This window comes from Meriones unguiculatus, chromosome 21 (genome assembly GCF_030254825.1).
Source record: "Meriones unguiculatus strain TT.TT164.6M chromosome 21, Bangor_MerUng_6.1, whole genome shotgun sequence".
In the NCBI taxonomy this organism is placed as follows: Eukaryota; Metazoa; Chordata; class Mammalia; order Rodentia; family Muridae; genus Meriones; species Meriones unguiculatus.
In genome coordinates this window covers 33077199-33094133 of record NC_083368.1, presented here as the reverse complement: position 1 = coordinate 33094133, position 16935 = coordinate 33077199, and the positions used below count along the sequence as shown (strand labels likewise).

At 43.2% G+C, this 16935-nt stretch overlaps 1 protein-coding gene across 11 annotated transcripts in view; it reads right to left on the bottom strand.

Annotated features, from left to right (window-relative positions):
• The window catches only part of Akap9 (A-kinase anchoring protein 9), a 131004-nt gene that overhangs the window by 6718 nt on the left and 107351 nt on the right, over positions 1–16935 (bottom strand). For all 11 annotated transcript variants that reach the window (XM_060374050.1, XM_060374059.1, XM_060374057.1 and 8 more), the window contains 9 exons: positions 13227–13371; positions 11083–11302; positions 10278–10428; positions 4911–5579; positions 4282–4484; positions 3752–3857; positions 2156–2338; positions 1099–1299; positions 143–375 (listed from right to left, as the gene is read on the bottom strand). In XM_060374050.1, the coding sequence (XP_060230033.1) occupies positions 143–375; positions 1099–1299; positions 2156–2338; positions 3752–3857; positions 4282–4484; positions 4911–5579; positions 10278–10428; positions 11083–11302; positions 13227–13371 (2111 nt within the window). The remainder of the gene's footprint in view (positions 1–142; positions 376–1098; positions 1300–2155; positions 2339–3751; positions 3858–4281; positions 4485–4910; positions 5580–10277; positions 10429–11082; positions 11303–13226; positions 13372–16935) is intronic.

The following is a 16935-nucleotide window of genomic DNA, read 5'->3' as shown; positions in this document are numbered from 1 at the left end:
ACAGAACAAAGGCTCTGCCTCCTCCAGGGTGGAAACCTCGAGAGAATTAAACAGAAATAAGTAGTCTACAGTGCCTACTTCACACATGCATCCTCTTAGAGAGGGGGCTTATGGCTGAAATGAATATTCTTCAAAACTTTACCTTGAAATTGCGATAGACACTCTGACGGCCGAGCGAAACCTGGTGAATCCCTTGGAGTGGATGGTGGTTGCTTTGGGCTCTGTGAAGGCTGGGTGTCCCCCCATTTGGGCAAGCACCCCCAGGGTGGCGTCTTCGCACTGCTGGAAACCGCCGAGAAGCAGCAGCAGGTACTTTTTCTGATATATGAGAGCTTTTCGGAAACTTGAGGCTCTCAAATATTTACTGTAAATTCTCTGTGTTTAATGAGGGGAAGAAGAGAGACAGTGAGGAAACGCCCTCTAGAGGAAGACTGCCAAATAAAAAAAGAATAAGTATTAGATCACATGCCAGACTGCTGTCTACCGTAGCAGCCAAACTGATGTGATGGAATACGCCTTTGGAGTACAAATTCTAAAATCAGAGTTATGCTTTGTATTTTTTGGAGGTTGGCCCTTTTAATCACATTTATTGCAAATATTTCTGTTATCCCATGATGTTTTTAAAATACTGACTGTATTTTGAAAAAATTAGTCACTCATCCATTTAGTTTTTTAAATATGTTGTTTTCTGTCCCTGTATGTTCACTCCCTAGTTGGAGTGAATATTCCAAACACGCTTCTTCCTTTCCACTCTGGACTCAGGCTAACTGGTCAAGGCGGCTTCACAGGCTGCACTCCTCTCAGCATTAGAGTGACCACTCACAGGGCACGACGCTCTTCAGCGAACACTATGGTGAATACGTCTGTTTGTCTATCAGCGGACGAGGCTCTGGGGAGTAGGGCCGCAATGCTGATGGCAAGAAAAGCAGAGCTGAATGTGGTAAGGCTCTGTGCCTGCCTCTCTACAAATCTGTGACCAGGTAGAGACACTGTGGTCATGGCAGACTGAAAAGAGACGTCCAGGGGCACCTGCATTTCTGTGGTCTGTTCACGTAGGGTCAGCAAGAGGGATGCGTGTCTATGGGAGATGCTGCCTACCTGCAGAGTGGCATGTTCCGCGTCAGTGCTCAGGTTCTGGAGCAGAGCGTCATTTCTCAGCTCGGCTTTCAGTTTACACACTTTTGCTTCCGCCCTTTCCAAGGATTTCTGAAGAGCTAGCTTTTCTCTGTTCCAGATTTCTTTTTCTGAAGTGACGATGGCTTCAATGTTAGCATGGGTGGCAAAGGAAAACCTGGAAGACTGCAGAGACATGGCCCATCACACTATTTTCACGAGGATGATAGGACTGAAGCACAGTGGCTTACCTAGCCTCGCGTTCCGAGCCCATGGGAAGCTTCAGTACAGTCAGCCCTGTCTGGGTCTAGACTAGGGACAGGGTAAGTGGCGCCACTGCTGAGGCTGGACAGATGGGAAGGGGTGGTCTCAGGGTGGCTCAGGAGCAAGCTAGTTATGCACTTCTTTTGCCAGTCTTTCCTACCCTTCAATATAAGGGTCAATATAGAGACCAGCCCTTTTTGTTGTAACTTTAAAAGACAAATTTCAATTCAGAGTAGCTTATTGGCCTGAAATATAAAATTTAACAGCTTTTCTTTTCTTTTTTTTTTTTAAAGAGACAGGATCTCCTGGGTGAAGTACGCTAGTGAGAGATTCGGCAATGTAGACCAATTCAAATCAACTAGCTCTGAATTCACAGAGATGTGTCCGAGTGCTTGGATTAAAGGCACACGCCACCATGTGCTATTAACACCATCTTTCTCTTGGTCATGAGCCTAGTAACTGAAGCACACAATAGCCCGTATCTACATTTGAACACGTCTTTCGGTGTGTCTGCATTCAGCTAACATACACAGATCGCTGGTCGTAGCGTGGCTCTCTCAAGTACACGACTGGATGAGGCGGGTGACTCTGTACGTATGTAACCCAGAGTGTGGCGCAAGAGCCTTCCCCAGTAATAGGCATTTTTACTGTTCTGTTATCACATGTAGCATTTTCCACATATCCTAATAAGATTCGTACGTGATATTTTTAGACTATGGTTAAAAGTAAAACTAGAGACAGGAACCTAACTTGGAAACACTTTCAAAAAGAGACGTACGTGGCCTCTCCCAGCTCCTGCGCGCCAGTAACACCTGAGTTGTTCCTTCAGCTTCATGACCATGCTCCTTAAACTGTTCTTTTCTTCAGTCAGATGGGTGATGTATCCTGTTAGCTCGGCATTTTGTCTCATTAGGCTTTCTGTCAGGGAGCCACAAGAATAACTGGGATGCGCTAAGTTGTGCTGGAAAATCAAAATGACACAAGGTTATACAGACACACATGGGCATAAGTAAGTCATGTGAAAGCAATCAGCTACTGGCACAAACGGAGTCCATGAACCAGTACTTGGTATTAGCAGAAACCTGGCAAGCAGCAGCACAGCTTGGGGGGGGGGGGCAGGAAGCAGGCGAGCACACACAGGGCACAGCAAGGGCGTGCTGCTCTGAAGGAGCTGGCATCACTTCGTCAGAATAAACGCTGCTGCATGCTATGATGTCAGACCTAAACACAGCAGCAGGGAGCCCAGGCGACTTTAGGAGGCCCCACCACAAACGGCAGCAGTGCACGAGGTACAACAGCTTAGAGAAAGATACACATCCATGGTACCTGACAGTCTGCTTAGGAAGCTGGGAGTTTACACAAGGGAGACTGAGGCGGTGACTAGGGACAAAAACTGCACCTGGATGGACATTTATATGGCGTGTGTCTGCTTACATGTGCAGGTGAGGGTGAGGGAACGCGGCTTATGGCAACTTCCAGCTTTCCAAATAGGGTGCTACACAACCAGAAAGGGGAATGAGGGACAAGTGGAAGAGCAGCCCGGTTCAGGTTTGAACATGTCTGTGAGGCTCCTATGGGGTCACTATGGAACCATTTCCCCAAAACACAGTCCTGGACCACGGGTCAGAGGACTACCCCCCGACAGCGCAGGAGACAGTAGCTGAACACAGGGAGACTCTTGTCACTTTGTTCACTGACTCCCCAGCAGCACCTGGCACTCCCAGGTGCTCACCAAGGCCAGGGAGAGTCACGCTGTGGGAACCAGGGAGGTTCACAGTTGCAGTTAGAGAAAAGTGCAGATGACCACAGAAGCGGAAGGATGACAGCCCTGGCCGAAAGCACGCGAAGTGAGAATACTGACACAAGAAGGCAAGAAAAGCATGGTTTTAAGAAAGTTGATTACTGCTGGGCTTGGCCTAGTCAGGAGGAAGATGCAGGTAGATCTCTGAGTTTGAAGCCAGCCTTGTCTATATAGCCAGTTCCAGGACAGCCAAGGCTACACAGAGGGATGCTGTCTCAGAAAAGAAAAGAAAAGGGGAAAAAAAAGGGCAAAAGTGTCAAATGTACAAAGTCACAACAGGAGTGAAAAGGCTCCAGAGAACAGTCAGCTGTGCAGAGAGATGCAGCCGGAGTCTAAGCTCATGGGCTACAGGGAAGCCAGGTTTCTCTAAGAAGCCTGGTGTCCGTAGAAGAGGTTAACTGGACAACAATGAATGCTATTTCCCTCCAACACTCAATACCTCTTGTTGGGAAAGAGAAACCCTATCTATTTCAAATAAAAAGCAATCAAAACTGATAGTCTGCCAATTTTTAAACAATTCATAGTTTCATTTGCTCTCTGTTCTCTCTACAAAGAACTTTTGAAAAGTCTTACCTCATCACCTGGCTGGCCAGTTAGTTTCTGTAGTTGAAAAATAATTCCATCAATATTCTCCTGAATCCAAAAAAAAGCAACATCGCCCGCCGCTTCAAACTGTAGTCTTTAAGAAAAAGACAAAAAGTCAAAACAAACCTCACAATGACACTTCCTAACACACACTAGCAGCTAGGGCTGCTTGTTTTACCTGTCACTTGACTCTTAATGTTCCCCTTTTTCTGGTTCAAGAAGTTAGCTGTTTTCGGATGTGTAAGTTCCACTAAAGAATCTTATCTAATGTAGACATGCATTATCTTTAAACTATCTCTTCTTGGGGATAGCTGTGGTGTTGCATGCTTTACTCCCAGAAGGCAGAGGCAGGCAGATTTCTCTGGACATCTGAGGACGGCCTGTTCTACAGAGTGAACTCTAGGCCACCCAGGGCTACATGGTAAGACCTTCCCTCAGCAAAACAAAAGTCCACCATTTTCTCCCTCTCGGCTGAGCTGTCAAGAGTGTCGTTTTTACAGAGCAGGGGGAAGTCTAACCTGTTGCCGGCCTTCTGGGCTACATGCTGAAGTTTTGAAGCCACATGCTGCAGTGTCTGCGTGATTATTTCCAAGTCATGATGGCCAGTTTCTCTTCCATTCATTTCTATCATCTGTGAGTAGTTTGTGTCTTTGGTTTCTCCCATCTTCTGCTGGAGAACCCAATTTCTAGTTCGGTCATCAGTATAGTTCCATATGGGTGGCTAGCATTTTTGAACAGAAAAAGAAAATACTCACAAATGAGCAGCATTTTATTTTCTTTCTTCAGGGAACAAAATTACTATCTACATTCCAAATGAAGACACCATTTTGGGATAATTTGAACATAACTATTTAAATAACTCAATAATATGATCTAAAGTTTAACAATATTTTAAAATATTAAGGTTATTTTAAAATATTAAAATTACTCATAACTTAAATAAAAGCATTATCTGTGTGAATGTGTGTGAATATGTGGGTGTGGCCATGCCACAGGGTTCATTTAGAGGTTAGAGAACAGCTTTGTGGAACTGGCTCTCTCCTTCTCCCCTTTACATGGGTTTGAGACTGAGCGCAGGTCTGCAGATCGGCCCCACTGAGCCATAAATACGGCCCTCACAAATACCATAGAAGAAACAGAAATTTACCTCGTTAAGATTCTGATACACCAGTGGTCTACTTCCCAGCTTTTCCTCCCTTTCCAGCTCTTGCTTTTGGAATTCCTGCATAATCCCTTGCAGCCGCTTTCCCTCCAGGTCCAGCTTATACACCTGCTGCCTCTTCTCCTGCAGCTGGCGCTGCAGCTCTTCCACTTTGGACTGCAGCTCGTGCATTTTCTTCTGGCCCTGGCTGTTTGCCTCCTGTTCAGTCTGCAGTGTCTTCCGATGAACCTGCCTGTCTTTTTCCATCTGTTGCCTTGTTTGTAGGGAATCCAGTTTGTATTTTTCAGTTTCAGTCAAGAGTTCTACTATGCGGCTGTGTTTTTCCTCCAGCTGTCTCTGGAGCTCTTTCAGCAGGTCCTCAGAAGGTAAGGCCGGTGGGGGCTGTCCACCATCACTGTGGCTCTGCAGCTGGGCATGCAGCACCCGCTCCTTATCCAGGGTGCTCTGCAGCTCCTGCACCCTCACCTGCTCTGACTCTACAAGCACCTGAAGCTCTAAGTTCCGGCCTCGTTCTTCTGATAACTGAGCATCAAACAACACTTTCTGCGACTCTATTTTCTGCTGTGATTCATTTAGTAGTTGCTTCTGGTGTTCCAAAAGTAGATTTAACTGTGCATTTCTCCGTTTCTGATCCTCAAGTGAAAATTTCAGATCCTTGAAGCAAAAATGTAATTTAGGATGAACACATCAATATTAAAAGTACTTTTTAAGGTATAGGACCATGACTTTGGCAACAGCAACATGGAAGCATCTGGTAACCGAAGACAGAATCGTTATCCAGTAGATAGGAGACAGCCAAATAGCTTGCTTGCATCAAGGGTATAAACACACTCTTCTCTGGCTAAATATAAAGCAGACTACTTTTGTCCAAGTGGCGATCTTTAAAATCTATGTGGTTTTATGCTACCTTTTCAATATATTAATGGAGCATATTTTTAAAAAAAAAACATTTAAGAGCATATATGAAGTCCCAAGAAAATAACTGTTCCTCAGTTTCATGATAAGCAAAGAATTGTGAGCGTAAGGGAGGAAACCATCTTTTAGAGAGAGAAGAGAGGTCATGGAATGTATGTGAAATCAAAGCACAAAAGGGACTCTGTGCAGGGAGGAAAGGAACAGGAGGATGGCTGGGGTGCATGAGAAGGCAATGAGGGTAGAAATGAATGACAACAAAGAATGTCACCTTAGTTCAGCACCATTTGCTGAAAATGCTTTCTCTTTTCCATTGCATAGATTTTGTCCAAAATCAAGTGTCCATAGGTATGTGGGCTTACTTCTGGTCTTCATTTTTACTCCATTGATCAACCTGCCTGTTTTTATGCTAATACCATGCAGTTTTTATTACTATAGCTCTGTAGTACAGCTTGAAGACAGGAATGGAGATGTCTCCAGAAGATCTATTATTGTATAGAAGATCTTTTATTGCTTTAGCTATCCTGGGTTTTTAATTTTTCCATATGAAGTTGATTGCTCTTTCAAGGTCTATAAAGAATTGTGTTGGAATTTTGATGGGAATTGTGTTGAAACTGTAGATTACTTTTGATATGATGGCCATTGTTTTTTGTTTTTCTTTTTAGATGGTCATTTTTACTATGTTAATCCTACTAGTCTATAAGTATTGGGGATCCTTCCAATCTTCTGATAGCTTATTCAATTTCTTTCTTCAAAGACTTGAAGTTCTTGTCCTACAAGTCTTTCAATTGTTTGGTTAGAGATACACCAAGATATTTTATATTATTTTTGGCCATTGTGAAGGGTGTTGCTTCCTTAATTTCTTTCTCAGCCCATTTATCATTTGTATACAGGAGGGCTATTGATTATTTTTTAGTTAATTTTGTAACAAGCCACTTTGCTGGAGGTGGTTATCAGCTGTTGGAGATCCCTGGTAGAAGTTTTGGTGTCACTTATATATACTATCATATCATCTGCAAATAGAAATACTTTGACTTTTTCCTTTCCAAATTTGTATCCCCTTGATCTCCTTTAGTTGTTTTATTACTCTAGCTAAAACCTCAAGTACTATATTGAATAGATATGGAGTAGATAGCCTTGTCTTGCTTCTGATCTTAGTGGAACTTCTTTAAGTTTCTCTCCCTTTAATTTGATATCGGCTACTAGACTGACGTATACTGGCTTTACTGTGGTTAGGTATGCATCTGTACCCTGACCTCTCCAAGACTTTTAGAATGCAAAAAGATCTACATATTCACTGCGCACAAAACTTAAGTCCAAGTGGATCGAAGACCTTAACATATAATTGGATACACTAAATCTGACAGGAAAGCAAGGAAGAGCCTGGAACTCACTGGCACAGGAGACAACTTCCTGAACAGAACACCAAGAGCACAGGCTCTAAGAGCAACAATCAATAAATGGACCTTATGAAACTGAAAGGCTTCTGTAAGGCAAAGGACACCATCAAAAGGACAAAATGTCAACCTATAGACTGGGAAAAGATCTTCATCAACTCTACATCTGACAAATGACTGATATCCAAAACATAAAAAACTCAAGAAGCTAGACATCAACAAACCAAATAACCCAATTAAAAAATGGGGTATAGAGCTAAACAGAGAATTCTACAGAGGAATCTCCAATGGCTGAGAAGCACTTAAGGTCATGTTCACTGTCCTTAGTCATCAGGGAAATGGAAATCAAAACAACTCTGAGATTCCTTTTTACACCCTTCAGATTGGCTAAGATCAAAAATTCAAGTGACAGCACATGCTGGCCAGGATTTGGAGAAAGGGGAACCCTCCTCCATTGCTGGTGGGAATGCAAACTTGTACAACCACTTTGGAAATCAATATAGCGCTTTCTCAGAAAATTATGGATAGTTCTATCTCAAGACCCAGCTATACCATTCCTAGGTATATTCCCAAAAGATGCTCCACCATACCACAAGGACACTTGCTCAACTATGTTCATAGCAGCTTTATTCATAATAGCCAGAACCTGGAAACAAGCCAGATGTCAACTGAAGAACAGATAAAGAAAATATGGTACATTTACACAGTGGAATATTACTCAGCTATTAAAAACAAGGACATCATGAAATCTGAAGGCAAATGGACGGAACTAAAAAATGAGGTAACCTGACCCAGAAACACAAACATGGTATGTACTCATTTTTTATAATTGGATATTAGTCATAAAGTACAGGATAATCACGCTGCAATCCATAGACCCAAAGATGCTAAGTAATAAGGAGGGCCAAAGGTGGGGACAATTAAATTTCAATAAGGGGAAATAGAATAGACATTGGGGGTGGATGGAGGGAGGGAATTGGTTAGGAAAGGGATAAGGAAGGGAGGAGAAAGGATCAAGTTGGGGAAGAATGGAGGGAGCAAGTACTGGGAGAGACAACTGGAATTGGTTTGGGGGGTCTCTGGGACGATGGAAACTCCTAGGAAATCTATGAGGGTGACCCTAGCTAAGACTCCTAGCAATGGGAAATAGGGAACCTGAAATGATCACCAATCATGATCAGAAAAGACTTCCAAATGGGAGGATTGGAACACCAACTCACCTTCAGCCCACAATTTGTCCTGGCTATGAACAAAACCTTCAGCCCACAATTTGTCCTGGCTATGAAATGTGCTAGGGTAAAGATGGAGCAGAAATTGAAGGAATGGCCAACAGTGACTGGCCCAACTTGAGACCCATGCCATGAGTGACAGCCTACCCCTGACACTATTAATGATATTCTGCTGTACTTGCAGGCAGAAGCCTAGCATAACCATCATCAGAGAAGCTTCACCCCGAAACTGATGAAAGCAGATGCAGAGACCCACAACCAAACACTAAGTGGAGTTTGGGGAATCTTGTGGAAGAGGAGGAGGAAAGACTGAAGGAGCAAGAGGTCAAGGACACAACAAGAAAATCTACAGAATCAGCTAACCTGGGCCCAGGGGGCTCACAGAGACTGAACCACCAAACAGGCAGCGTGCATGGGACAGACCTATGTCCTCTGCACATACGTAACAGTTGTGTAGCTCAGTCTTTATGTGAGACTTATGAGCGGAACAGGGTTTGCCTTTAGGTTCCTGTCCCCTACCTAGGCTGCCTTGTCTAGACACACGGGGAGAAGATATACCTAGTCCCACTGCAACTTCATATACCAAGGCTTCTTGATATCCATGGGAGGTCTCCCCTTCTCTGAGAAGAAAGAGAGGCTAGGAGCATTGGGGGAAGGGGAGAGGAAGGATCAGGAAGAAAGGAGGGAGGGAAAGCTGCAATCCCGATGCAAAGTAAATTAATTAAAAAAAAAAAAGTGGCACAAGCCTGTAATCCCAGCACTCTGGGAGGCAGAGGCAGGCGGGGGATCTCTGTGAGTTCAAGGCTGGCCTGGTCCAAAAAGTGAGTCTAGGACAGCCAAGGTTACACAGAGAAACCCTATCTCAAAAAACAAAACAAAACAAACAAAAAGAATGACATGTATGAAATGCCATAATGAAATCTATTACTTAAATTAGGAGTTTAAAAAAAGTATGCAAATAATAGCAAGTCATGGTTGCAATATTATGACAACTCTTACATCTGCAATGTGGATTTCTGGTAGGATGAGACAGAAACTGAACTCTACTGTCTCAGTTTTTCAAAAGAAGGGCACTGATACAAAATGGCCAGAGTCCGTTATGAGCAAACTTTGCTCCATGCATGTAATCATTAAGAACTTTGCTGGGTTGGCTGGAGAAATGGCTCAGTGGTTCAGAGCATTAGCTGTTCTTCCATAGGACCCGGGTTAAATTCCCAGCACCAACATGACAGCTCACAAATGGCTATAACTCTAGTTCCAGGGGATGCAATGCCATCACCTAGCCTGCATTAATGCATTCACACAGTATACAGATACACATGCAGGCTAAACAGTCACATACTAAAATAAAAATAAATAAACATATAAAAAGACCCTAAACACAACACTGCTGGGCTTGGTGGCCTGTAATTGCAGCTCCTCGGGAGGTTTGAGAATGGAGAACCAGGAGCCTGAGCAAGTCTGAGAGAACTTGGTGGGAAGCAAGGGCGAGCGTGCGTGTGTGCCTGCGGGTGGACATGTCTGTCCGGAAGAGGGGCTGGAGGGGGTGTGGGAAGGCAAGGGAAGACAGCAATAAACTGCACAGAGAACAGGCCAAATCCAAGTAGTTGAATCTCGGGCTTTTAGAAAGGTGTCCTAACACAGGGTATCAGTGAAAGCAGCAGGGAAGGAGGCGCGTCTATCCCAGTGGACTACCAGCAAAGACAAAGGAGAGCCTGTGGGAGTTGATGGGCTCAATGTATTAGCGGAGAGAAGGCTGACAAGCGGGTAGAGAATGCCTCATAACTGAGGGTTCTCCAGGACAGAGACGTTACCTCCAGTTCTTCTTTATATTGTTCTTCTTGGTGCCCTGACTTGGCCATCTCTTTTTCCAAGGCCCATTGCAGTTCTAGGGACTTCTTCTGCTCACTTGCTAATGTGTCACTAAGGAAATTCACTTCATCCGTCTTGTCTTTAATTTCTAGCCTAAATGAGGAAGAACATGAATACAACATTATCTTGATGAACGGTATTATCATAACGAGGAGCTTGCCCTCCAATCCTGAAGTATATGATAAACTATGGTATGTCAAGTCAAGGTTCCCAGGCTGGTTTACTTCAAATGAATTACTGTTTCATCAGTACAACTTATTTACTATTGTAAATAATTACTCCATTATCAGAAAGATATGAATTAACTTCTTTTGTCTTTTGTTGAAAAGAGAAAGCATGTGAAGTTGTGTGTGTGGAATCAATGTCCAGAATAAAAATGTGTCCTTGCAGCATGCCTCTGGCAAGCAGAAAACTCAGCTTTTACAGATCAGTACAATATTCTTTTCCAGTGCAGTCTCGATTCCAACACTTGACAGATACTAGCCAACTAAACACATGAGATTAAACATCACTTAAAGCTAGTTGGTAGTAAGATAGAGGCCAAAATAATATCTAATAATTGTTGACGAGAACAAAAGTCATAGAGGATAGGCCAGCATGATCACATTTTCAATTTGGGAGAAGCAGGAATTTTCCTGCTCCACTCATTCTTCTGCTATTTAAACTCTATGTGTTATCTGCATTAACAGTTATGACTAACCAGTACTGTTCCTCCTCAGACCCTCAGACTAAAGCAGTGTGGCACACCTGAATGCTTCCAGCTCTTTCAGGCGCTTATGCTGGGCCTTGAGTGTTGTTCCTAGCTCCAGTTTTGTCTGGGCGAGTTCGCTTTTCAGTTCCAAAACCACCATCTTTTCTGAACTTAGCTGGTCCTGCAGTTCGGCCGCTCTGTCTTTCAGGCTGCTGAGTTCCCCCTGAATTTCCAGCATGGGAGATGGCGTCTGCTGCATACTACAGACCAGGAGCCCTACAGGGAGCGAGAATGGCATTAAAAGATGGTCTGGCAATGTATGTGTGATTGGTAAGTACTAGCTCCTAAGAACTCATTTATAATTCAGGAGAATACTACAAAGACATCATCAACTGGTACTCCAAACTGGTAATTTATATGAGTGCATCTTTTTCTTAGAGCACGAGGGGCAAATGCTTCAGAATTAAAAACAAAGGGGAGTGACAAAAATGTAACAATGCACTAATTGATGCAAGACTTAAAATACACTACTTTAAATGCTCCCATGTTATTGTAGACAGGAACTTGTATGTTTGTATATGTGGAATGCCCACCATTCACAATGAAGATTCCAGCGACTTCTGATAGCCTGTAACATTTATACGAGTTACCCACGACACAATTACAACATCAATTATTACTGTTTCTTTTAGACAAGGTCTCTAAACCCTGTAATCCTGCCCATACTCATCTGAAACTCAGCACACCTCCTGCTTGAGTTACTCAAATCCAGGGACCACAGGCATGATCCACCATGCCCAGCTATGATTCAGCTTTCCAATTATAAATGAGAACCTATGCGGTTCTGTCTTTAAAACTATATGAAACACAATTGCTAAAGAGGTAGCAAGTGTTCTCAGCAGATATGATGAACACTCCTCTCTAAGCAGCTTGATTAAAACATGCTCCTACTGAAAGGTAGGAATAGTACCCACTAAGCACGCACAGAAAGAAGGAAAACCCAGCTGGTATGTAATCATGGGAAAAGGGAAGAAATCACTTCATCTAAATTGTTAATTAAAACATTAATATGTGTGCACAGAACACCCAGCAGACTGGCAACATGTCTGACCATACCAGAGGTTGGCAAAGATGTAAAACAACAGAATACATACCCTGTTAGCGTCATACCAACATGACTGCTGTTCCAAATAGTTTGGGCTAGGTGAGGTAGCGCACATCTGTCACCCCCAGAACTTGGGAGGGTAGAGACAAGACTACCAGGAGCTCAACATCATCACCCTTGGCTACATAAAGCTTGAGGCCAGCCTGGGCTACATAACGCCCTCTCAAAAATAAGCCCAACGTTTGGCATTATGTAATAAATCTGAAGATACGCATCCCATGACCCGTGATGCATCTTGGGGGATGGAAGACTGCTGCCTGTGTGTACCAGAAACTCTGAAGAGGCATGTCTGTAGCTGGCCTGACTCCGACAGCTAACAGCACAGACAACCAAAGGCTCACACAGAGTCTACGTGCACCGCTGTGGAGAAAAGTCTCCACAGCTACAAAAGCTAACTTGGAGATATGTGCAGACACCTGGAAGAATGTCATGTAAGAGTAAAGAAAAAAAGACACAAAATACACAGATTGATACGGTTCACATCAAGAAAACACATACACTCTAGGTGTTTATAAAGGGGTAGGAGAGGTAAAGAAACAAACAGTTTCACGCGAGGGAGTATGCAAGGAGCTTTTGGAGTAAAGGCAAGTTCCACTGGACAGGTAAGAAATATTCTCACAAACTCCTAATATAATGCAGTATAATGTGTATCTGAATTTTGTAATTTTCTGTATGGGTTTTTCACATTACAATTTTGCAGGCAAAGTATTAAAAATAAACAGCTACTTTTATTGTGGAGTCCCTTTTATTTTAGGTACATATCTTAAGAGGGTCAAAAGAATTTTCTAAGAAAGGAGTTTTACAAGAAAATAAACCTGATGAGCTGGACCATTATCAGTGTAATGCCTTTGCATTTTAAATTAAATATAGCTCTTTAAAATCAAATTGACAACCATTAACCCAAGAGTAACAATACAGGCTGTCTTTTTAATGTTAGGAGAATGAGAAGGTGCCTGAGTAGATTATGTTTTCAGGGGCAGCAAAGCAAACCCTGTCCTCTGGCTATGGTGTCAGCCGAGGCTGGCATGCACATACCTTGGCTGGCTTTGTCGGCGTCAAGTTCCCTTTTCAGAGCCATTTTCCTGCCATTAAGTTGAGCGCGCAATGCTTTAATTTCAGCCAGCAGACTCCTCCTGTCTGCTTTCTGGAGACATTCCATAACTTTTTTATATTCACGGCTCTGTCACAAAGGAAAATGAAAAATTAAGTGAAGAGAGATACAGAGATAATGGAATTAACGACCAGGAAGTCTAAATGACGACAACAAATGAAGCACACATGCTAAATTTTTTTCATTAAAATTTTTCACAATTTTTCTTGTCTAAAAATACAATCTGTGATGGTCTGTTGTAGACAGATGAGCCTTGACCTCCAAATACGGCTGTGTGTTTCTAAGAAAACATTCTTGTTTTATTATTTACTTATTTGTTTTGTGTGTACATGCATGTGTGCCACGGTGGGCGTGTGGCAGGCAGAGGGCAATCTGTGGGACTGGCTCTGTCCTCTCACCATGTGGGTTCCAGGAAAGGAACTGGGGCTGTCAGGCTTGGCAGCAAGCACCTTGACCTGCTGAGCCATCTCTCTAGCCCAGGAACATTCTACATAGCCACAACATTTTTTTTTTTAGGCTTCAGCGAGGTGTTTTTATTTATTATTAAATTTTTATTTTTATATTATTAATTTATTCACTTTGTATACCAGCTGTAGACCCTTCCCTCATTCCTTTCCAATCCCACCCTCCCTCCCTCATTTCCTCCCATGACCCTCTCCAAATTCCCTGATATGTGAGGTCCTCCTCCCCTTCCATCTGACCCTAGCTTATCAGGTCTCATCAGGACTGACTGCATTGTCTTCCTCTGCTGCCTGGTAAGGCTGCTCCCCTCTCAGGGGAAGGTGATCAAAGAGCCAGCCACTGAGTTCCTGTCAGAGACAGTCCCAGTTCCCATTACTATGGAACCCACTTGGACACTGAACTGCCATGGGCTACATCTGTGCAGTGGTTCTAGGTTATCTCCATGCATGGTCCTTGGTTAGAGTATCAGTCTCAGAAATGACCCCTGGGCTCAGATTTTTTGGTTCTGTTGCTTTCCATGAGGGCAAATATTCAATCCCCCTGCACCGATAGCCATAACATTCTTATCAAAAGTAATTAACATTACTATGTGATCTAACAGAAAAGTGGTAGCTTAAGTCTTTTGGGACCTTGAAATTTCTGCAGAGTACAGGCTAATCTGTCCTATGTTTAGTCAAGAAAAACAAACAAACAAACAAAACACCCTCAAAAAACCCAAACATCTTACTCTGCACTAATTTAAGTCAAAGGTCTGTGTCCCCTCAGCTAGCTTTTTCCAGTGATAATGTCCTACATATCTGCAAACAGCACACTGTTCAAAAAAGGAAGCTGACAGTTATTTAAATCACAGGCTTATTAAAATTTCATTAATTATTATATACATGTTGTTTTCTCGGTATCTAGCACTATGAAATGTCATCCCTTGTGCCACAGTCAGTGTACAGAACTGCTTCAGCCAAGATTCTTCTGAAGCCACAGCTTCTCCCCAGCCTCAGCTCTCGGCTAGAACTCACTTGTTCTCTATCTATACTATAACTTTACCATTTTGAGAGAGAGTTTATATGGCACAGCGACCACTGAAGACATCAATAGCATGTTCCTTTTCAGCAACTGAGCGGTTTTACTGTTCTCGCTTTCTTTTAAAATTACTTGTATTTTGTTTTGTGTTGTATGTGTGTGGTCATGTGAGCTTACATGGCCACAAGCATGTACAACCCCGCAGAGCCAGAGAAAGCACTGGATCCCCAGAACTGGAGTTACAAACAATTGTAAGATGGCATCTTGGAAATGAACCCAGGTCCTCTGGAAGAACAGTCAGTACTGCTAACTCCTGAACTATCTGTCCAGCCGCTCCTGAGCTGTAATTCATTGTATGGATACACCAGAGTTGGTCTGTTTCCCACGGGAGGACAAATGGGTTGTTTCTACTTAGGGGGCAATTAAAAATAAAGCTGTTGTGAATATTTAAGTCCAGCTTAATTTTGAAAAGATTTATTCATGTTCTTTTATGTGTGAGGTTTTACCTGCATGTATGTGTGTGCACGTGTGTGGTTGGTGCCCGTGGAGGTTGGAGGGCATCGGATCCCCTGGAACTGGAACTATGGGTGGCTGTGAACCACCATATGGGTGCCAGGGACCTAACCTCTGAAGAGCAACAAGGGCTCTTAACTGCTGAGCCACCCATCTCTCCAGGCCACATACGGGTTCCTACTGAGGGTTCGGTTTTCATTTCTGACTGTGGTCTGAGTGTGAGTTAAAAGCATGAGTGACTTCATAACCTGCCTGAACTGCTCTCCCACACACTCTTCCCGCAGAGTGGTGCTGTGTGGCACGATGGTGCAGCTTCTCTGCATCTCCATCACTGCTCTGTCCTGCCACTGTCCCTGCTTCTCTGTCACCTGCTCTAAGAGAGGCCTAAGAGTGGACTCTGGTCACGGACTCTGATCATCCTTGAGGTCAGGGGCTAGCTGGCATTGCTGGGTTGGGAGGTACCAACTTTTTCATGCTAAATTTAGTCATCTACCACTGATTACTACTTGATTAAAAGAATCCCATTTAAAAAAGGATAGTTCCTTTATTAATTGCTCCTTGTAGAACACTTACTAGGTTCCACTCTACTGTGATATTTAAATATATCTATTTATGAATATGACCTCATGAATTCTTTTTCACTCTGCTTCATAATATTTCACTACCATTTACTTTAGTTTTTTTTTGGGGGGGGATGGGACATATTTGTAATGTCTCCCCAGGAAAAATTTTGTTACATAACACTAGGCCTTGAATTCAGAGATCTGCCAGCCTCTGCCTCCTGAGTGCTGGAATTGAAGACATGTGCTATCTCATTCAGCTAGTTTGATATTTGGCTGGTGAGAAAGCCTTCGGGTCAGCTTCTGTGGGCTTTTACCCATTCTCTTTATTCTGTGGACAGTTTTTTGCCAGTCAGCAAAGCAGTAGAGTCCAGGTTTTACCTTGCACTTCTCATGCTCCATCTCCAGAGCCCCCGTGTCTCCAAGGTCCTACAGTTCCTTTAAAGGAAGAACTGTATTCAAAAGCTATGACCTGGGCATGGTAACACCAAGAGTGTTTAATTATTGGTTTACTGCTGCTGGTAGAGGCCTTTTCAAGCTTTCTATTTCTTGCTGATTTCTTCTTCCCAAACACTGGGGAACTGAACAGGACTTTGTACATGCCAGGCAAGAAGTTTTACATCCCAGCCTCAAAACAAAACAAACAAAACAAAACAAAACAACAGCAAAAACAAAATGTAGGTTAAGAGACAAAGTTCGGGGGCTGAGAGATGGCTCAGAGGTTAACAGCACTAGCTGCTCTTCCAAAGGTCCTGAGTTCAATTCCCAGCAATCACATGGTGGCTCACAACCATCTATAATGAGACCTGGTGCCCTCTGCTGGAGTGCAAGTATACACACAGACAGAACATTGTATACATAATAAATAAATCTTAAAAAAAAAAACAAAAAACAAAGAGACAAAGTTCTACTAAGAACCTGCAATTCTCTTGAGTCAACCTGAGAAGCTGGGGTCTCAGATGTGTGCCACAATGGCCGATGCTCTTGAATAATTTTCCCCCCTTTTTGGTTTTTCGAGATAAAGTTTCTCAGTGTAGCCCTGAGCTGTCCTGGAACTTGCTCTGTAGACCAAGGTGTCCTT